The 24,394-nt window shown below is 35.0% G+C and overlaps 1 protein-coding gene across 2 annotated transcripts in view; it reads left to right on the top strand.

Annotated features, from left to right (window-relative positions):
• The window catches only part of LOC114333745 (brefeldin A-inhibited guanine nucleotide-exchange protein 1), a 130,895-nt gene that overhangs the window by 63,178 nt on the left and 43,323 nt on the right, over positions 1 to 24,394 (top strand). For both annotated transcript variants that reach the window (XM_050662564.1, XM_050662565.1), the window contains 2 exons: positions 11,084 to 11,644; positions 23,071 to 23,339. In XM_050662564.1, coding sequence (XP_050518521.1) covers positions 11,084 to 11,644; positions 23,071 to 23,339 — 830 coding nt within the window. The remainder of the gene's footprint in view (positions 1 to 11,083; positions 11,645 to 23,070; positions 23,340 to 24,394) is intronic.

Below are 24,394 nucleotides of genomic sequence, written 5' to 3'. Positions count from 1 at the left end.
TTTCACTATTTCCTACTAACACGACATCATCAGCATACATTAAGCACCATGGAATGTTACCCTGTAGTTTCGCTGTTATCTGGTCCAAAACTAATGAGAATAAATATGGACTAAGCACAGAGCCTTGGTGCAATCCTACTTTCACATGAAATTTATCAGTCTCTCCCACACCTGTCCTAACACTAGTCGTTACTCCCTCATACATATCCTTCACAATCTTTACATATTCACCAGGGACTCCTTTCTTATTGAGTGCCCACCACAGAATCTCTCGAGGAACTCTATATGCTTTCTCAAGATCAATGAATACCATATGAGCGTTTGTTTCTTTACTCCTGTATTTTTCCATCAACTGCCTTATGATGAAAATTGCATCTGTTGTTGATCTACCCTGCATAAAGCCAAATTGATTCTCGGATATTTCGGTCTCTTCACGTATCCGTCTATCAATTACTCTTTCCCATATTTTCATGGTGTGGCTAAGCAGTTTTATAGCCCTGTAGTTTGTACATTGTTGTATATCTCCCTTGTTTTTGTAAACAGGTACCAGTATACTGCTTCTCCATTCGTCTGGCATTTGTCCAACTTCCATAATTCTATTAAATAGACCTGCTAGCCACCTTGTTTCTATCTCTCCCAATGCTCTCCATACTTCCCCAGGAATATCATCTGGTCCTACCGCTTTTCCTTTCTTTATTTTTTGAAGCGCTTGAGCCACTTCCTCGTTGCTTATTTTGGTGACCATTGCTGCTACTGTCTCCGTTGACTCTACAGGCTGTCTGTCAAATTCTTCATTTAATAAGCTGTCAAAGTACTTTCTCCATCTCTTTTTGACATCCCTTTCGTGAACTAGTATTTTATTATTTTCATCTCGGATACATCTAATCTGATTAAAATCTTTTGCTTTCTTTGCTCTCTGGCTATTTTATATATCTTCGTTTCGCCTTCCCTGATATCAAGTTGATCGTATAGGTTTGAATACGCTTCTGCCTTGGCTTTTGCTACTGCTACTTTCGCTTCCTTTTTCGCCACCATATAGTTTTGAAGATCTGTGTCGGATCTGGTTTCTTGCTACTTTTTATATAATTTTCTCTTCTCTTTTATTTTTCCTTGTACTTCGTTTGACCACCACCAAGTCTCTTTATCCTCAAACTTTTTTCCTGACGTTTTCCCAAGTATTTCAATAGCAGTCTCTCTAATACTACTGGCCATTTTTCTCCAAATTGTATTAGGGCTTCCTTTCATGTTTCAACATATTTTTTCTACTATTCTTCTCCTGAATAGACCTTCTTTCTCATCTTTCAGCAGCCACCACTTGATTTTTTGTGGTCCTCTCCGATATTTTTGTTTAGTTTCGCTTTTTAATTCGATGTCCAGAACAAGCAGCTTATGTTGTTGGCTTACTGTCTCACTAACTATTACCTTGCAGTCCTTGCATTCACGTATGTCTTTTTTCCTTATCATGAAGTAGTCTATTTGGGATTGATGTTGTCCACTTTTGTAGGTAATAAGTTGAGTTTCTCTCTTTTTAAAGAATGTGTTAACAATCGCCATATCCAATGCTGTTGCCAATTCAAGCATGTCATCTCCAGCTTCATTTCTAGTTCCAAAGCCTAATCCCCCATGTATTGTTTCATATCCTGTCTTGGTTTGGCCCACATGTGCATTGAAATCACCTCCTATTATAACTTTCTCCTCTGCTGGAATATCACTCAGTACGTCTCCTAATTGATCATAGAAAGCTCTTCTTTCATTCTCACCCAGACCTGTTTGGGGAGCATACACACACACAACATTCAATAGCTCTTTATCAATTACCAATTTCACTGACATCATTCTATCACTCGTTCTTACAACTTCTACTACGTTATCTTTCATTCCACTATCAGCAATTATACCAACTCCATTTCTAGTGTTACTACTCCCTACATACCACAATTTGTATCCTTCACCTAGTTCTTTCGCCCTTTGTCCTTTCCACCTAGTTTCTTGAATACAAGCAATTTGAACTCTTCTTCGTTTGAGCGCATCCGCTAACTCCAGACTCTTACCTGTAAGACTACCAAGATTCCACGACCCTATCCTGATTTTTCTAACCTGCAATGGTGTTCCCCCTGAGATAGTCCTCACCCGGAAATCCGAACGGAGGCTCATTTTACTTCCGGCACATTTTACCTCAGGAGATGCCATCATTTCAGTGTAAGTTTTTTATCATTGGAGAGGTCTTTTCATTATTATGGCCTGAAAAGATTTTGTTTGGATATTTGATGCCTGAATGCCTTTTCTATCAGCACCATACCCTGCCCTGCACGTTTAGCCAATACACCACCAATGCAACCAAAGTGCAGTATTACCCCACACCCGCCTGTATTTTTCTGTATAGGCCAGGATCCCTACTGTAAGGACTGCCCTATAAGCCAATGTATTGTTGCCCGTATCCCGCCACTAGGAGGCACGTACTTTGTTCGGATTATAAATTATACAGGTTATAAATTATAAATTATACAGATTATATTTGTAATATTATTATCTACTTAAAAAAATTTATTTTTTTATTATGGCGCCATCTATCGACAACTAGAATAACTAGAATAAATGTTATAAAAATGTCACCGACGAAATGTAATCACCGACGTGCCGTTTTTTCTGCCACATACAATTTAATGCGTTAGAAAGAAATCGAAAAACTGTGACGCACTGAAAGATGATCATGAGAAATACTGTACCTTTTTTCGTAAGGTCTGCGAAACTTTGGCAACAGTGGTAATCTTTGACAGTATCTAAGATTAATATTTTGACAATTTCACTCATAGGCGCGCTAAATGGAAGTAATAGAAAACAATTTTGTTGTTAGTAAATAAATATTTATAAAAATAAACCAAAATCGGTGAAAATTTTATGTTAACATATGTATTTGCACGAAATAATAGGTAATAATAAATAATCATTTCGTTGTGAAGCGAAACAAGAGCTGTGTTTTATTTAGTTCATAATTTCCATGTTCGCATAATTTTGGCACGGTTTTTAATGGACTGTTTTCTTGGAAGGTTTCACTTTATTTTTCGTTTGATTAACTTTTCTCATTTTGTTAAACTATTAATAATATTTTTAGAATAAAAGATCCTCCTAAAACTTTATATACTCGCATTAGAATTCGAAATATTTTTACGTAAAATATACTTACCTACCTACAGACCTACATACAGTGAGGACGTTTGAGTTGGAATAAATTCATTATCTCGAGAATGAACGAATTTGAAGAGAAATCCTGAGACAGTTCGATTTTTATTTTTAAATTATGACTTTTTGGTATATATATCATACTAGTGACGTCATCCATCTGGGCATGATGACGTAATCAATGATTTTTTTAAATGAGAGTAGGGGTTGTGTGATAGCTCATTTGAAAGGTTATTTAATTCTCTATTCCGTCATATAAACATTAAATTAACATAATTATTTATACAGGGTGTACAAAAAAATTATTTTATTTAATTAATTTACACAAAAAGGAGAATGTAAGCAATTTATTTAATTCAAAATACATTTTACTGCTGTCATGAAAACACGTAACATTGTTTATTTTACAAATAAACATTGCTTTTCGCTTAAATTCAATAAGAGACCGGTGGGTGGCAGTTTTAACAATGTTTAATTGTCGAATAAACATTTCTTTCTGTTTTCTGACAGCACTCAAATGTATTTTAAAATAAATGAATTACATACATTCTTTTTTTTTATCTCAATTAATTTAATTAAAAATTTTTTTTTTGGAATCCCTGTATAAATAATTATATTAAAGTTTATATTACTGAATACAGAATTAAATAACCTTTCAAATGAGCTGTCATACGACCCCTGATCACATTTAAAAAAAATAATCGATTACGTCATCACGCCCAAATGGATGACGTCACTAGTATGACATATATGCCAAAAAGTCATAATTTAAAAATCGACCTGTCTCAGGATTTCTCTTCAAATTCGCCCCTTCTCGAGATAATGAATGTATTCCAACTCAAACGTCCTCACTGTATAACTAAAATTCACAATTAACAATAATCTGTTTTTTCAAATAGGCGAACAACTTAGTTCTATTATGCCGCGTCCGCATTGGTAAATTTTTCGTGCGTACCAGATGTTGGTCGCAAATATTTGCGTGGAGTCCGGTCCTGAACATGGTAACACAAACTGTGTTTACATTTCAGTCCCAAAAAATCATCTTTTTTCAAGTAGTTTATATCCAAATAAACTTGAAAATAAGCAAAAAGTAATAGTATATAGTGCAGTTACCTTACGGAATAAACCAGTGAGTTTTTATTATTTATTTATTCAAAACATTACAAAGCATACCGTTTGTAAGGTTAAGTGACGGCCGAAAGGCCAGTTCTCGGAACTAGTTCTGGTTCTGAAACTGGTTCATAATTACTAATGAGTATACCAAATGATACCAGATCCGACCTAACTAATTTGTCAACAATCATGACTGAAGATCATCAACAACCTCAAAACAAAACCTCATATTCAACTGTGCTTAACAATGCTTCTTCAATTCAATTTCCTTCAAAGCTGCAAGCAATTTTATTTAATTCGCTACCTGATACTAAAATAGAAGAGTACTTAATAGCACTTGGTGAAGTTGTTCATCCACGGAATATTTTATTTTCATCAAGGCTATCAAATAACAGAATATGTATTTATCTCTCCAGCGAATCCCTGGTGGAAAAATTTATGTCCGGTCCAGCAGAAATAACAATTAAAGGCGAAAATCTAAAAGCACGAAAATTGATAACTCCAAACGAAAGACTGTTACTATCGGGTGTTTGCCCTTCTATTCCACATATTCTAATAGAGAATGAGTTAACCAAATTCGGTCTTAAATTAATGTCACCTTTAACCTTCCTTAGAATCGGTAGTCAACTTCCAGAATTTCAACACGTCCTCAGTTTTAGAAGACAAACTTATATTCAACCACTTGCAGATATAGACCTTCCCTCTTCTTTCTTAATGACATATGATCAAACTTCGTATCGCATATATTTAAGTTTAGATAAACCTTCATGTTTTATCTGTAAGAACACAGGTCACATTGCAGCAAATTGTTCAAATCATAATCAACAAAACGATTCCTCTCATATCCAACACCAACCGCAACAACCAATACAACAACAACCAATACAACAACAACCAATGCAACAACAACCAATACAACAACAACCAATACAACAACAACAACCAATACAACAACAACCAATACAACAACAACCACAAGAATCCCCCAAGTCTATTCCATCACCCCTAGAAATGGAACCAAATCATCCAGTCGGTAATTCTAATGCCGAGCCTTCACTTAACCAACAAACAGATACTAATTTAATGCCCCCCGTATTAATTATGGAAACTAATTGTATATCTAAGGATCAGTCAACGACCAATAAGAGAACAATTTCGGAAATTAATACTACTCCATCTCCCACTGAAGAATTAAATAAAGAATTTAAAGTACCAACACAAACCAAAAAGAAACAAAAAAAGCAAACTGAATCTACCAGATCAATTCAGGAAATAATGATGCCAACAAAAACAGTATTTCACGATATGTCAAATAATTTTAACTTAACATATGAACAAACACTTGACTTTTTTGAAAATTATACTAGCTCGACTGATCCCATTAGTTTATTACAAACATACACAACGGATATACCCAACTTTATTTACATGTTATCAACAATTAAGCCATATTTTACAGAAAAAAGCATGAAAACCAAATGCACTAAATTAATAAACAAAATCGAAAAAATGCTAGACGATCCCGCTTATCAAGATAGTGATTGTTCGACAAATTCAGCTCCAGAAATAAACTAAAATCTTCGAACCGATACTACAAACTCCTCCGCCCTGGACCTTTCCTCCCGCAATATGTGATCCAACTCTTTCTAAATACAATAAGCTTGATACCCCTTATGCAACAATTAATCAATCTTTTCTCAACATACTTGCTTCTTTCCCAGATCATTGTTATATTTATACAGATTCATCTAAGACTGCTGATGGTGTGGGATCGGCAGTTGTAGACAAACACTATATTACAATTTAAATTATCTTCCACTTGCAGTATTTACTCTGGAGAACCATATTCAATTCTGCAAGCCCTCATTCACATTCGTACTCAAAAAATTCAAAAATCTGTCATAATTACCGACTCTCTCAGTGCATTACATACGATAGAACAGTTATATACAAGTAATCCTATAAGTATTTTAATAAAAGAACAATTACATTTACTGAAGAACACGATGCAGCAAGTAAGCTTTATATGGGTTCCATCACACATTGGACTTCAAGGAAACGAAAAAGCAGATTTCCATGCCAGAGAAGCAATACACAGTGCGTCTTCAGTGTTAGTGAACTTAGTGCCTGTTTCCGATTACAAACCATTCCTTAAAGAAAAAGTGTTAAACAAATGGGAAAACGAATGGAATCTTTCACAATCATCTCTACACACAATAAAGCCCTCAATTGAACCTTGGTGTGAGATAGACCTAAATCGCCAGCTGTTTGTGAAGCTAAATCGTTTACGCATAGGGCATAGCAGACTTACTCACAGCTACCTAATCTCTAAGTCAAATCGCCCTATTTGTGACCTGTGTAATTGCGACATCAATGTAACACATATATTAATAGAGTGTCCTAAATATCTTAATGAAAGACAAAAACACTCCATACCTCTCAATATAAAAGCGGCCTTAGGATCACACTGTAAGCTTACGCATTTGTTTAATTATTTGAAAGACATTAATGTTTTAAACAAACTATAACCACTGTTAACATTTTATAAACCCCATTCTTAATTTGTAAATTATGATATTGTTACCTAAATGTGAACTTATGTAATAGGTACCTAATCAAAATGCTATTAGATTTAAGTAACCATGTATCAATGACAGTACAGCTAATAACCCAAAGTGGTTGATGCTGATAATAATAAAAAAAAAAAAAAATATTTGCGTGATCGAAGTAAAATGTGCTAGTGTGGTCGTGTTCGTTGTATAACTCGAACGCAAGAATTTTCGACGCACACAACGCACACGCTCCATCGGTTATCGTTTTCGAGCGAAGATCACATGATCTGAGCACCGCGTCCTCACTTGGACGCAAATTCTTGCGACGAACCATTAATTCAAAATGCACGAAAAATTTACCAATGCGGATGCGCCATAACACAAAAATATAATAAATTGACTATAAATAAACACTACTTTCCTATGAAACAACAATAACGAATTCTTAAAATAACACACTACTGCACTGAACAGATATCGACAAAGATAACAGAAAAGAGAAAATCTGACGCAGGTTTGTCAAAATGACAGTGACAATTTCTCTATGTTGCCTAATTAGTTATTAGTTATAATATGCGATTAGTTATATTCGATTTCTTGTTAGAAATAAAAAATTTTAGTAGGCCCAAAATGACACAAAATCTAGGCATGGGATAAAAAAGTTTATTTAAAGAAAGTTTATTATTTTGTTCTTCTTAATGGCGGTACAGGCTCGTGTTTTTAATATTGTATTTAATTACTGAGTAATTTCCACATACTAATATATTTCTCAAATTGGGCTCTGTACCGCCATTCTTTATTATATTACGAATATGTGTGCCAAATATCTCGACAAAATATTCAAAATTACAGCCGCAATCTTGGACCGCGTTTGTTGCTTCCTGTTGATCGCTACCGTAGCCTCTTAATGTCTGTACGGTTTCATTTGATTTTTCCAAAAGTACTAAAAAGAAATATTTTGTATGCGGTATTTTTGAAAAGGTGGTGAAACGACCTTTAAAATAAGGTATCACTCAACCCCCCTTTCCATTAAAGATTTTGGGGGTTGTGTCCGCCCCTGCTAGAGGCTTGATGTAATGTAGTTGACAACTGGTTTACAAAATATCTCCCTCACAAATAAATTTGACGTGTTTTGGTGCTACTTTTTCAAATTGATACACTGTATACAGATTATAGATACAATATAGATTACACAAATATTTAACACAAGGGTAAAGATGATATCCCTAGGGTAAAATTTTCCAGCCATATGCACGCAGTTGCCTACAAAATCGAGGCCAAGTTTGTCAATTTTGAAAAGACATAATCAATAACAAACAACTTGGTTATACATTTTCGCAGACTTTTAAAACAATCTGTTTTGGGAAGGATTTCCGGAGTGGAGAAGTCGAAACGTCAAACATTAATTAGTTAAAAATGTAATTTGATTACAACCAACAATTATTGTGGCATGTAAACGTAATATTTAAATTAGACATGTCACAATATACGCCAGTCAATGGGAGCAAGAATAGGATATTACCTCTGAATTCTATCCTACAGCATGGATTTTAATGAAATTTTGGGAATAGCCTCTACTTATCTCCTAATTCAAAGTCTACCCTATGCCGATGTGTGCTTTTATCTTAGGGGTGGTTCCCACGGAATTTGCTAGAGAACCTAATTCTAAGCAAAAACTCTTGTATATATTTTTTTGAAAACTCAATACTTTTTGAGATATTCGTGGTTAAAAAATTGGCCATTTTCATTGAAACATAATACCTTTTCGAACGGTTTTTTGCGAATACCTTAAAAACTATGCATCTAACTAAAAAAACTATATTAAACATTTTTGTAGGTTATAAAAAAAAACAAAGAGACACTTGCCTTCATAAGTCTTCTAGTTATAATACAAAAAGAGATATGGTAGGTGAAAATAGTTTGTTTTTTGGTACATTCTCAAATTGGTGTATTCAACTTGAAATAACAGAGAAATGGTCAATTTTAGGTGTATAATGCTACTAATACCTTTTGTAGTCCTTGAAAATACCTTTAAAATGAGCTATATTAACGGTCCATTACACTAAAACTAAGCGAGATATATTGCAAAAAAAAGAATGTGTGTGTAATTTGTACGCACGTAAGAAGTTGTACTTCTATTATATGATTTCAACGAAATTAATATACTTTAAACAGTTTATATTTTATTTAAATATTAAACTAATTTTAATACTTACTACTTCTCAAAATATTTTAATTAAAACAATGCCAAAAATTAAAATAATAAAAGAATAAAGCACACACAAACAAACACATTGAAAAATGCCACAAATGATTACTGAACAATGTAGGAAAAATTTTTAAATAAATACGTATTTTCTGAAAAAAAAATTATATAATAAATAAACTTACAATCATAAAATGTATAAAAAAAATAAGTTTCCATTGGGGTTCGAACCCGCTTATCAGCGCAGTTAGTATTGAAATTCATTCACCTTAAACTTTTACCCATGTCATCATGTGCGAAGATCAACTAACTAAACGGATTAAACATTTGACGGTTCTGAATTTAACCAAATTATTTTCATTTTGAATTGAAATTATTTTTTAGAATTGAAAGAAATATTAAATTACAACGAAACATAGAGTAAGAAAACAATATATTAGGTGAATATTGATAGAAATTTTGATGGTAATCAAAATATGTAAATCAAAGCATTACATACTATTTTAGTAGGTTCTTTTTAAATTTTCCAAATAGGTAGGTATTCATACCTATGAAATGTTTTATTAGGATACTGAAACATTTAGAATTATTACGCACCTGTCGCTTTTAAAAACTATTTAAAAAGTCATTACAATATTATAAACTTGCTTTTTTTCTCTGCCATCACAACAATAAAAACTAATATACACAACATTAATTTGTTTATCCAAAATCCCCATATTGAACAATTATTGACAGATGATTTTAACACCCAATCAGATCCTGTATAACGTTTATACCATACTGTAAAATGAAAAATTTACCCTCGTGCCTAAAGAAGTATAACTTCAAAAAAATTTATAACTAATGTATTTTAAGAAAAAATAAGAAGTAATTTTAACCTCCATCCACCAAAATGTATGGTTTTTGAAAAAAAAAGATCAAATTATAGAGAGCATTTTTAAATTTTCTTAAAATCTTCCTTTTTCTCCATGTAACTTGGAAATGATAAGAGATACAGTAATGAAAAATAAAAAGGAAATTTTTATCTGAAAAAGCCCTACATTTTTGTGTGGTATCTTTTTTTCGTATCTTTTATCTTTTTCGAGTTACATGTAGAAAAAGAAGATTTTTAAGAAAATTTAAAAATGCGCTCTATAATTTGATCTTATTTTTTTTTCAAAAACCATTCATTTTAATCCAGTCCAACCTTTTGAACATAGAAATAACACTATAATAAAAAGTATTGTAGAAGGAAAACGATGTATTTAAATTCTGATGGATGAGGGGTTAAATATACTTCTCATTTCTTCTTATAATACATTAGTCATAAACTTTTTTGCAGAATATATCGCTTAGTTTGAATGTAATCGACATTTAGTATTGCTCATTTTAAAGGTCTTTTCAAGCACTACAAAAGTTATTAGTATCATTATACACCTAAAATCGACAGATTCTCTGTTATTTCAAGTTAAATACACCGATTTGAGCATGCAGCAAAAAACAAACTCTTCTTTCCTACCATATCCCTCTTTGTATTTTAACTAGAAGATTTATGAAGAAACGTATCTCTTTGTTTTTTTATAACCTACAGAAATATTTTAAATAGTTTTTTTGTTAGATGCATAGTGTTTAAGGTATTCGCAAAAATCCGTCCGAAAAGGTGTCATTTTTCAACCACGAATAACTCAAAAAGTATTGAGTTCAAAAAATAATTATAGAACAGTTTTTGCTTAAAATTAGGTTCTCTAGCCTCATCCGTGGCTATTTTTACCAAAATATTTTTCACCCCCCGAGAAGAGGTGGGAACCACCCCCAAGATAAAAGCGCACATCGGTATAGGGTAGACCTTGTTTCTTGAGCTATTCCCTACTTACTGTGAAAATATCAAGTAAATCGATATAGTAGGATGGAATTCGGAGCCAAATACCCTCATTGACTGCCCTAATAAAGAACCTTGTCACCTTTTTATTACTTATTGTTTTGGGATCTTCTGTCTTAAGAAGATTGTAGTTCTATAATTAATTAATGTCATTCAATAACTGTGTTTCAGGTTACCAGGTGAAGCGCAAAAGATCGACAGACTGATGGAAAAATTCGCCAGTAGATACTGCGAGTGCAACCCCAACAACGGTCTCTTTGCAACTGCCGATACGGCTTACGTCCTTGGTTTTTCAATAATCATGCTCACCACCGATCTACACTCTCCTCAAGTCAAAAACAAAATGACCAAAGAGCAATACATCAAACTGAACAGGGGAAACACCGAGAGCAAAGACGTACCCGAAGAATACCTCTCCCAAATATACGATGAAATATCGGGACACGAGATCAAAATGAAGAATCCGGTTAACAAGCCCGGCAAGCAACAGATCAACAGTGAAAAGAGAAGAAAAATCCTTTTTAATATGGAGATGGAAGCGATTTCCACTGCCGCTAAGAATCTGATGGAATCCGTTTCACATGTTCAAGCACCATTTACTTTAGCCAAGCATCTTGAACATGTGAGACCGATGTTTAAGATGGCTTGGACGTCGTTTTTAGCTGCCTTTAGTGTTGGTTTACAAGATTGTGATGACCCGGAAGTTGCCGCTTTGTGCCTCGATGGAATAAGGTAATTAGTACAAATTAATACAATAAGTTTTTAATCGGTTATTTAGTTTATTACAGTTGTAACCGTTGGAAGCTTTCTCGCATCCTAGCTTCCAACCCTTACGATCATTTCCAGTCATCTGCTTATAGACACGTATCTTTCATTGCACCATTTACTGCGTGTCTCCACGATCTTCTATGTCTTCTTTTTTCCTGTCGTTGGCGGAGATCCACTATAACATTCTCTTTGGCTATCTTTGATCATTCATCCTTTCGACATGGCCATATCATTTCAGCCTTTTGCATTCTAAATTTACAGGATGTCAATGTATTTGCCCATACACTCTCTGATTTCAGTATTCGTTACTCTGCCTCTTCTAGTTAGTTAACAATATCTACGCCAATAATTCACTTCCATTTATGTATTTTGGATACATGTACATATATGTATATCCTAATTCGTGAGTTTCGAATGATGTGGTTATTCCAGAGTATAATATTCAGTTGAGTTATTGCTGAGATACCTTGACCAATTCTAGTAGCTATTTCTTTTTTATTCCGATGAACGTTTGTAATGCTTACACCGAGATATTTATAGCTATCAGTAATTTCGATTTGTCTCTTCGTTGTACCTTTTTTTTTCATCTTTAAAGAGGGGGGGGGGTCTGGAATCTTCAAAAGACATCTCAGTCCAGAACGCCGCCTGACTGACCTTAGTGCAGGATTCATTCTTCGTAGCCCCAGCGATAGTTCCCGAGGTACTTTAAAACGCTCTCTCGTCGCCGAGGCTACGCCGAATGCCTACCTGCTAAACCAGACCCTCCTCTGCCATCCAGCGCTCCGAAAGCGGAATGGCCGCTGCAAGGTCGACATCGCTTCCGAAGCAATTTACCTTCATTTATCCACAGACTGTAAGCAAGGAGGCCCTTCCTTTTCCCCGTTTCCCCCTTTTTTGGTCCCAAAATTGTGTTTTTGTTTGTATGTTTTTTTGAGCTTCTTTCTTACAGTCTGTCTCATACAATCTAACTCACCTATTCGCCTCTCATCAAAACTTATTTCCTCTACCTTCTACTTACAATATATTTCCCTCTCATCCCTATCGTTGGTACAGCTGTTTTTCCTCCTCTTCTTTCTTCTTGATCACTACACGGATATAGTTGTGTATACTAGTCCAACCAGATTTATTTTCAATCATTCTCTCAATCATTTCTCGCACTGTCACAAAATTCACACATGTCTCTCTTTCCATTCTGTTTCTTTCTACTATCCATCTGTTGCACTCTAGCATCGTATGTGTAACGGTGTCCGGGTGTCCGCAGTATAGACATTCATCAGTGTCAGCCTTTTCAAATCTTCGTTGTACCTGCCTTCCTCCCACTACCTTCTTCTTCTTCTTTAAGTACCGTGCCCAAATTTTTAGGCGTGGGTAGCTTCCATAACAATTTGCCGATATCGTTCTCGATCTTGTGCGGCATGTAACAATTGATCTGCTGATAAGCCAGTCCATTGACGAAGGTTTCGGAGCCATGAATATTTCTTTCGACCAATTCCCCTTTTTCCGTCGATCTTTCCATTGAATATTAACTGCAGCATCCTGTATCTGCTATTCCTCATTATATGCCCCAGATATTCAAGTTTTCTCTTTTTTATCATCTTCATTAAGTCACCTTCGCCTTGACCTACTCTGTTTAAGACTTCTCTGTTTGAAATGCGTTGAACCCAAGATATTCTGAGCATTCTACGATACGACCACATCTCAAAGGCTTCTAATTTGTTCATCATGTTAACCTTCATGATCCAGGTTTCACATCCATATAGTAATACAGGATACACATAACATTTTAGGAACTTGATTCTTAGTTGTAAGTTCAGCTGAGAGTTGCTCAGAATAGATCTAAGTTTCATAAATGCTCCTCTTGCAATTTCTATACGAGTTTTGATTTCTTCATCCGGATTTAGTGTCTCGTTTATCCAACATCCTAGGTATTTAAAATGGTTAACTTTTGTTATTGATTCATCATTGACAATTAGTTGCATAGGGCCGACGTCTTGTTTACTAACCACAAGTAACTTTGTCTTTGTTGCATTTATGTTAAGTCCGTTATTGGAGCATTCTCTAGTGACTCGATCTATAAGGAATTGAAGATCTTCGATATTTTCAGCCATGATCGCGGTGTCGTCTGCATATCTGATGTTGTTAATAGTTTCTCCCCCGATTCGAACTCCACATTGTCCTTCCAAGGCTTCATTAAAAATTATTTCTGAGTATACGTTAAACATTGTTGGGGATAACACACAACCCTGTCTGACACCTCTTTGAATGCAAATTTTGTCTGTTTCTTTGCCGTCTACCAGAATAGAAGCTTCTTGATTCCAATATAGATGTTGTAAAAGTCTCAGATCTTTATCGTCTATTCCAATCATTTCTAGATATTCAAACAACCTATCATGTTGAACTCTATCAAACGCCTTCTCAAAATCTATAAAGCAGACGTAAATTGGTTTCTGTACTTCCCATGATCGTTGAAGTAATGTTAACATTGAGAACAAAGCTTCCCTTGTTCCCAATCCTTCTCTGAAACCGAATTGTTTGTTTCCCATTGTCTCTTCACATTTCTGCTTGATTCTATTAAGAATTATCTTAAGAAGTAGCTTGAGAGAGTGGCTCATGAGACTAATTACTCTAAAGTCTTTACATGATGATGTATTAGACTTTTTTGGGAGTGGAATAAATGTAGACTCTAACCATATCTGTGGCATCATGCCAGTCTCGTATATATGGTTATAAATGTTTGTTAGTTGTGAGACATTGTCGTCATCCAGAAGTTTGAGCCAGTCTGATGGTATTTGGTCAGGGCCTGGAGATTTCCCATTTTTGCTCTGTTTGATGGCTTTCTCTACTTCCGCTTTTAAAATACTAGGACCAGTATTCGTATACTTTGTGGTGTTAAGTGGTGGCCTCGTATCCAGGAAGAGCTCTTTTATATAGTTAGTCCATTCTTCCTTTTTTTCATCCAAGTCGAGAATTATTTTACCTTTGGAGTTTCTCATAAAGTGAGGAGTTCTTTTTCTCTGAGTGTAGGTAATTTCTTTAAGCTTTTTATGTATATTAAACTCGTCATGTTTTCTTTGTAGTTCTTCCATTTCACGACATCTTTGTTCCATCCAGTCCTCTTTTGCTCGCTTAACCTCGTATCTTATTTGTCGATATATCTCTCTATACCGAATCTCGTCTTTGTTTTTCCAATTTCTTCTTTGTTGAATAAGGTCTAGTATTTTATCGGTCATCCAATCCTTTTTCTTTATTGGGTCTTTTTCTGGTTTCAAAACTTCGTTTGCTATGGTGACCATGGCGGAATTCATGATATCTAGATTTTGACCAATATTTTCTTGTCCAGATCTTTCTAACTGTTTTTTAATCTCACGATTTATCTTATTTTCGAACTCATCTGATATTACGGCATTTCTTAGGAGTCGAGTATTAGGTTTCTTCTGCGTTGTGGGGGCTTTTATTCTTTTTAGTTTTAGTTTGAATCCAGCACAGAGCAAATTATGGTTAGTTGCTGCGTCTGCACTTGGGTATGTTTTTGCAGATGTAATACTGTTTCTAAACCTTCTATTAATGATAATGTAGTCAATTTGATTTCTGACTATCTTTCCCTCTTGATCAGCTGGAGATTTCCAGGTATATAGTCGTCTTTTAGGTTGCTGAAACAAAGTATTTGCTATAATGCATTTCTCTTCTTGGCAGAACTGTATTAGTCTTTGCCCTCTTTCGTTCCTTTCTCCAAGTCCATACTTTCCGGTTATATCTTGTGTGATTTTGGCACCAACTTTTGAGTTGAAGTCTCCCATAATAATTGTAGCTTCATGTTTTTTTGTGCTCCGGAGAATTTGTTTAATTTGGCTGTAGAATTGCTCAATTTCTTCATCTGATACGATCATTGAAAGGGACGAAATTTCGGATACAGTTACGAATTTCTTCTTTGACAATGATTGCGACTCCGTTACGTCTGGGTCCTTCTGCCTTTCCCGAGTGGTATACAATGTATCCATTACTCTCAAATATGTTTGACCCTAGCCATTTCGTCTCGCATATACCTAGGATAGGAATGTCTAGTCTGGCCATTTCTAGCTGAATATTTTGTAATTTCGCACCTTCAAACATAGTTGTTACGTTCCACGTAGCTATCTTGTGCATTTCCACGACACGGGGTTTTCGTGTGTTGACGACCTGAGAGGCCCCGTGGTCTGGTTGTGATCTTCCTCCCCTGTCGGATCTTGGATTCCGAAGTCCATGATCATTAAATGTATCTATAGTTTCCTTATCTGTCATGGGAAGCTGTACTAGAGATATCCACAAGGATCTTTAATGTAGTGGTTTCTCCTGGCCTTCTACATCCTGATGCCGTTGACCATTTCCTGGTTCCTCCGCCTTTGAGACCGATTTCTCGGTCTCAGGACAACAGAGTGCCCTACCTCTCACCAACTCATCCGCCCGAAGACGTTGGTCAGTAAGTGGGGGATTGCTTATACCGGCAATCATTCGGTGAGAAGTATTGATAGAAGAAGTGATAGAAGTAGAAAATAGTGACCCGTCTGCCCTCGGAAACCTAATAGCCATTCGGGGTCGGAAAAAGTAAGAATTGGCCAAGTGAGGCCGATAGGAAAGATTAAAGAAATTTTACTCAAGACAAGTTGAAAGAGAGTAAAATGTGAAGGCCCTCATGACTCGCCAGATGCGACTCATGAGAGTATGAGTATTTTTCACCTTTTGTTCCCGCTCATACATCGGGGTGGTGACTACAGACTGTATGGCTTGTCCAGCGTACCATAGCATGATGTAACGAAATGCATGCACTCCCATATAATTTTGGAGCCCACACACTCCGTGGCAACATGGCCTGACTTACTATGGCCTTACATGGCCTCCCACTACCACATACACTGTTTTTCATATTATTTTTTTATATTCATCATTATTCAGCCTATACTTGTCCACTGCTGAACGTAGGCCTTCCGTAGTTCACCCAATATTCCCTGTTCTGAGCCGCTTGCATCCAATTTTGGTATGTCCGCTTTAGGTCATCTGTTCATCTGGTTGGTGGTTATCCTCTATTTCGAAAGGCGTCTTGTCTAGGACTCCACTCGAGAACACGTTTTGTCCATCTGCCATCCTTCGTTTTCGCGACGTGTCCTGCCCAGTTCCCTTTCAAGGTCGATATTCTTTTGATTGCGTCGGTTACTCCCAATCTACGGCGTAATTCTGTTAGTTATTCGGTCTCTCGGGATTAATCCCAACATTGACCGTTCCGTAGTGAGCGTTAGCGTTTTCGCATCATAGATTAGAACCTGCAGCACACATTGATAAAAGAAAGGTAAAGTTTTCAATCCTAATAGCAAAATTAATAATATTGAAAATATTACTAAAAGATTTTTAAATTGAAAACTTATTGGTATATTTCCCTGGTGACACCTCCAAGGCTTTTACAATTTGCAAGCCAGATGGATGCTACAGTGAAGACAAAGGGAGGGAATTCTAAAAAGTTGCAATTCACAACCCCCGTTTGCAGCTTGGTAAAGTTCTAACGGAAAATGGACCTAGTTACTCTATAGGAATAATACTAATTAGTAATTACTAAGTTATTAGTAACTACCTAGTTACTCTATTGAGACCGTGCAAGTTCGGCAAAGCGACACCTATTTCTACGCTCTGCAACTTTATTCGCACTTTTAATTATATTGGCCAATTATATTAGTCCTGGTTACTGGATAATTGTCAAGGCCATAATCCAAAAAAATAAGATTTAGGTTATGTTATTAAAAAGTAAACAATTGTATGTAGTAAATAAAATTAGTTATTAAAATGCAGTAGTGCAAGCAAAATACAATTAATTAAATTTACCTTTATACAGTGCGTCCATAAAGTAACGCATAAATTCATTATTTCGTAAACCGGCGATAATCGATGATTTTTTTTTAATGAGTATAGGGGTCATGTGATAGCTCATTTGAAAGGGTATTCAATTCTCTATTCACTAATATAAACATTAACATATTTATTTATTCAAGGTGTTCAAAAAAACATTTTTTTAATTAAAATAATTTAGACAAAAAGAAGAATGTATGTAATTTATTTAATTCAAAATACGTTTTACTGTTGTCAGAAAACAGGAAAAAAATGTTTATTTGACAGATAAATATTGTTTTTCGCTTAAATTCAATGTTAAAGCTGCCACCCACCTGTTTATTGGCAGTTTGAACATTTCGTTTAAACGAAAATCAATGTTTATTTGTCAAATAAATTTTTTTTTTCTTTACTGACAGTAGTAAAATGCATTTTGATTTAAAATAAATTACATATATTCTTCTTTTTGTCTCACTTATTTTAATTAAAAAATGTTTTTTGAACACCCTGTATAAATAATTATGTTAATGTTTATATTATTGGATAGAGAATTAAATGCCCTTTCAAATGAGCTATCACATGACCCTTATTCCCATTTAAAAAAATCATCGATTACGTCATCACGCCCAGATGGATGACGTCACGAGGATGATATATATGCCAAAAAATCGTAATTTAAAAATAAAAATCGACCTGTTTCGGGATTTTTCCTTAAAGTCGCCGGTTTACGAAATAACGAATTTATGCGTTACTTTATGGACGCACTGTATAAGAATTGCATATCATATCAATATTGTGGAGCAACATATAATTTTTCTTCTTCAATGACAGTAGATATGAAATGTACGTCAATTTGACAATTTCAATTGACAATATTGATGTAAAATTTCCGGGAACATTTAAACGCCGGAAAGTTTCCGGAAACTTTCCGGGAATTTTGGAAACTTTCGGAAACTTATGGAAATATTGTATTTTTATTTAAATTATTAATAAATTGGACAAATCTGTAGCTAGCTTTATTTATTGTTGTAGTATTCCGACTACAGAAAAAATCTGTTGAAAATTAAATGTTCAAAAATTCTTTTAAAATTTATTTAACTTAATTAAAAAAATACTCTAAAATTTGTTATTGGTCATTATAACTAAGACTAAAAAAGTTACTTTATTAAAAAAAAGATAACATAATAAATAAACAATCCAAAATTGATTACATAGAAACTTAATTCAGGTAATCTGTATTCCTATATGGTATTAATGCATGAACTTTTTTCTATTCTTGTGAATAGAGTAACACAAGTAAGATTCTTGTGAATCAGAGAAATTTTATTCACACAAGCTGGACTCTGTATCATGAAGACAATATGATGAAGAGTCTCTCTCCGTGTCGCTTAATCTGTCATTTTCTGATATGTATTTAGACCCTTACCCTAGTTCCAACATATGAGTTATAGAAGGACTCTCATCAATATACCATTTTTCCATGTTTATGATATTTTAGAAGTTTTTCATGATGAGCTCTATCTATAGTCAGTCTATTTCTCCTTTTATTATGTATGAAATAGTATGTGCTAAAACTACGCTCTGTTTCAGCGGAGGAAGCTGGTAACCCCAGTATTGTAATTGAAAAATCTTTTAAAGAAGTTTTGGTGCACAATCCTTGCCACCAGCTTACACAATCTACTGATCGTGCTAAAAGCCAAATAAAATCCATTGACCAAAGGTCTACTTTTGCACATAACTCTGATAGTTCTGTAAAAATGTTTTCTTTTTTGTCAATAAACTTGGGATGGTTAGTTAAAATCTTGTCTATACCCTGCATATATTATGCTCCTTTCCAGTGAGGCTTTGTCCTGTTAAAAGGATCAAGTAAGTTTGCAGCATAGTGCACAGGCTTCACTGCCATTTTTTTCTTTTTTCAAATTTAGATAAGCATTCCTTTTCCTCACACTTACTGATTGGAAGTAATGGAATATTCTCGGTAAAAATATTTTCTATATACTCAAATGCCTCGACAACCTGGGATAGTTTAAACATATTGCCTTCTAATAAAGTAATCCAAGTTACAATTATTGGTGTTAGCACAACTGCTACTTCTTGCAACTTTATCCAAAATATTTCATCATCCAGACAGTTTTATTTAAAATTCCATGAAGATTATAAATTTTCTTCCTCTACGACCATAAACATCTGTACAGCACTTTCAAACACAATAAGGCTATTTTTACAATTAAGGATTGAACCCCATTAGTTTTTACAGGAAGTTTTAATGAACTTTATTGTAGTTTTGAAGCTGGATTGCATTAAATCGGGCAAGAGATATGTGGGAACTAGTAACCTTTTTAACAATTTCTTTACAACATGCCTCAACATTTTTAAGAGAATGTAGGGTCATCAAATGAATGTAGGGTGCAGCACCAGGAAATTTAATTTATGAGAAACACAGGAATATGTTTAAATATGTAAAATTATATTTGTTTTCTATCGATCATTTTGCTTTTTCCATTGGTGCTGCATTGTCTGTAACAATCTTAAAAAAATTTTCTGGGCCGACTTCCTTTATATTTTTTATTATTTCTTGTGAAAGATATTCAGCTGTGTGCCTTTCGCAATCTGTAAAAAGTGTTAAGTATATGTAAACATTACTGGTTCAGGTGTTGTCAGTATAAAGTTAATAACACATTGGTTTCTTATATTTGACCAGCCATCACACTGAATGCCTGATGTAAATGCTTTATATTCTCAAAAGTTCTCGGAAATATTCTCGAGAATTTTCCATTGAAAGTTACCGGGAATATTCGCGGTCAGGAGAATATTTCCATTTTTTATAGGCGAATGTTCTCGGAAACTTTCCAATGTTCGCGAATATTCGCTTGGAAATATTCTCAACTCACATCACTAATTGACAATATGAATTATTTAAGAAAGTTGCAATATTTCTCCGCTATATGCGCACGATCGTTTCTCAATTTCCTTCCAAGTACTTGCACACCGCGAATAGGAATAATACTAGTTAGTAATTACTCCTATAGAGTAACTAGGTCCATTTTCCGCTGGAACTTTACCAAGCTGCAGACGGGGGTTGTTAATTGCAACTTTTTAGAATTCCCTCCCTTTGTCTTCACTGCAGCATCCATCTGGCTTGCAAATTGTAGAAGCCTTGGAGGTGTTAATAGGGAAATCAACCAATAAGTTTTCAATTTAAAAATCTTTTAGTAATATTTTTAATATTTTTCAATATTATTAATGTTGCTATTAGGATTGAAAACTTTACCTTTCAATTGCCAGATGACGCTAGTCACCTAATCCATACACGTCAGTTGCAATGTGGGGATAAACTTTCATGGTTTGGTCACTTCGAGCAGAGAGCAGCAGGCCTACGCCTCTCCGATGATGACTTCAATAAGAGTCGAAAATCTTCGATTCAGAGTGCTGGACTGCGCTCCCTGTTCTGTGAAAAAATAAGATTGTTTTGCCTTCGCATTGCAACTGAATACAAATGGTATACATTTTTATTTTATTGATAAAAGGCTTTTCTCTTTAAGCAGATGGGAAGAGCTGATTTGAAAACATCTCTTAGCTTTCCGTAAGCCGCCCAAGTCAACTCTATTCGACATATTATTTCATTGGTCTGGTTATCTCTACTTCAGCGAATTTTGGCTCCAGATATTTATACGCTGATGTTTGTTCTATACTTATTCCAGCTATGTTGATATTCTCACTCAGAACGAGGTTTGTCATCCCTTGTGTTTTTTAGTTGTTCATCTTTAAACCCACTTGTGTAGATAGGTAGTAGAGCCTTTCGCGCATTTCGATGGCATGATCAATGCGATCTGTTGTCAGGACTATTTCGTCCGCGAATCTGAGGCCCAGTGATGCCACAGCTACCGATCTACCTAATTCTCCTTTTTTTCTACCGAAAAATCAAAATTCTTAATTTTCAAATTAATCTGCCGATTTTTTTTCTACCAAAAAATCAAAATTATTAGAAAAATTTTTTTAGCGGATAGATTTGGCAACAGAGTTTAGTCAATTTTCAAGAATTCTTGAATTGCTTTTACTAGCTTGTGACAATGTGCGAACCAGCAGATACGGATTTACCGATATCAATTTTATGACCAGTCCTTTGTCCTTTTATATTATGATTTTGGGAGTAAAATGTATCTACCTGAATCTGAATAGTGAATACTGAAGGATTGTGGCTTATTTTGATACAGAAGATAATTCCAAACTAAAAATAGTATTTACATATATAGTCAAACCTGCCATATCCGGATCGATGTGGTGACAGACCGATCCGGATATGAAAAAATCCGGATATCAAGACCACTACTTCTTTTATAGTCTCTGAAACGTTTTCTCCTTCATACATTCCAGTAATCAACGCCGTCAATAACTTTCGTCGATAGACACGTTTTATAGATTCCATAATATGTACATTATTTCGCCATCTTTTAGTTCTTCTTTTAGTGCACGTTTGAGTACTAGAAAGTTCCTCTTCTGTCCTTTTCCTAGACGAATGAAAACGGAATGTGATTGCAAGGAGTCCTTTTTGTTTTCTATATTCGTCATCTGCGGTCTTATAAATTGTAAAAGTCGCAGATTAACCATGTACCAGAACGAACTTTCAACACGAAGAGTCTCAGATTTAAATAACTACTATTTACCATTTGAATTTTATTGAGTGGTGAATTCTGCATTTGAGACTCTTCAATTTGTTAAGAGATGTCGCTGTATCGGATCCCAATGGGAAATTTAATAACTTTTGAAGTTCCCCTTAAATTGATGGTTGAGCTGTTTTTCGATTCAGAGGAGTGCATGCTAGCGCTGTTTAGGAAGCCTGAAATGGTGGAAACAGCTGTCCAGCGATTGTGCAACCCTCTGGATCGAAAACAAGCAAAACCATCTATTTACTTTTCTATCTTTACACAGATTTGAGTACTAGGAAGTTCCTCTTCTGTCCTTTTCCTAGAAGAATGAAAACGGAATGTGATTGCAAGGAGTCCTTTTTGTTTCCTATATTCGTCGTCTGCGGTCTTATAAATTGTAAAAGTCGCAGATTAAGGATGTACCAGAAAGAACTTTCAACACGAAGAGTCTCAGATTTAAATAACTATTTACCATTTTAATTTTATTGAGTGGTCAATTCTGTATTTGAGACTCTTCAATTTGTTAAGAGATGTCGCTGTATCGCTTCCCAATGGGAAATTCAATGATTTTTGAAGTTCCCCTTAAATTGATGGTTGAGCTGTTTTTCGATTCAGAAGAGTGCATGCTAGCGCTGTTGAGGAAGCCTGAAATGGTGGAAACAGCTTTCCAGCGATTGTGCAACCGTCTGAATCGAAAACAAGCAAAACCATATATTTACTTATGTATTTCATTTAAAATACGAAAAAAACGAAAATTTTAAAAATTTCAAACCATACCCCCTCCCCCCCTTAAAGGGCTTATGATCTTAGATTTTAAAATGCTTTATTTTCCTCGTTTTTAAAAACTCCGTTTCGAGAAACAACTGAGTCTCTTAAATTAATATTTGATTGCAGATGTGCCATAAGGATAGTATGTATATTCCACATGACATTAGAACGGGACGCCTACGTACAAGCTTTGGCGAGGTTTACCCTTTTGACTGCAAACTCTCCAATAATGGATATGAAAGCAAAAAATATAGACACTATTAAAACATTAATCATGGTAGCACACACGGACGGAAACTATTTAGGATCTAGTTGGTTGGACATCTTGAAGTGTATATCACAGTTGGAACTGGCTCAACTCATTGGGACTGGAGTCAGACCGGAGTTTTTATCAGGTAAGTTCATCATCATCATCATAAGTGGCTCGACAATCCGTTGTGGATCTTGGCCTGCTCGCAAAGACGTCAAACACTTCTGACCCCTAGAATCTTTAGGTCTTCTTCGACTTCATCAATCCATCTTCTTCGTAGTCGTCTTCTACTTCTTGTACTTTCTGGTTTTGAGAATGTTAATTTCTTAGTATATTCGTGATCTGGCATCCTAGCAATGTGTCTAGCTCATCTAAGTCCCTGCACTTAAACGAATTTCACAATATCTGGATCGGTTTATAACTGATACAGTTTAAAGTTGTATTTTCGACGCCATAGCCCATTTTCAATTACGGCCCCAAAACAAAAATATTTATAAGAATTTTTCTCTCAAAAATGCCAAGAAGTCTTTTATCATTTTTAAGGTTCAAGTTTCAGCCCCATATATCAAAACCGGTCATATTAAGGTCTTGTATATACTGAGCTTTACTGCACGTTTTATATTTTTATTTTTTAAATGTTTATGGAGACCGTGAACAGGTCTGTTTGCTATTGCTATGCGTCTTTTTACTTCGTCACTTGCCGTGTTTAGTAGTTTACTAGCGATCCAAGGTATATAAATTCTTTGACTTGCTCAAAGGTTTGGTTGTTAATTTGAATTATCTGTTGGGTATTTCGGGAGTTTTTACTGAGACCAACATATATTTGGTTTTTGCTCGTTTACCACTTGCTAATTCACTTGCTGCGTCCGCAAGCCTTTTAAAACACTGCACCACGTCTCTCGTACTTCTGTTCACTATCGTCAGCGAATGCGAGAATTTGCTTATATCTATTAAAAATAGTTTCTTCATCATTCTCTTTGCCTTATCCCTATGCGGGGCCGGCTTCCCTAATTGCATTTCTCCACATAATTCTATCTTGGGTCATATAAATGTTAATCCCCTTTACCAACATGTCCTACCTTATCATCTCCTCCCAGGTCTTCTTTGGTCTTCCTCTTCTACTCCTTCCAGGAAACTGCACTTCAGCTATTCTTCGTATTGGGTGATTAACGTCTCAACGTTGAACATGACCAAACCATC

Source organism: Diabrotica virgifera, chromosome 9, assembly GCF_917563875.1.
Source record: "Diabrotica virgifera virgifera chromosome 9, PGI_DIABVI_V3a".
Lineage (NCBI taxonomy): Eukaryota > Metazoa > Arthropoda > Insecta > Coleoptera > Chrysomelidae > Diabrotica > Diabrotica virgifera.
Note: the sequence above shows the minus strand (reverse complement) of the source record. Positions and strands in the feature narration are given on the sequence as shown.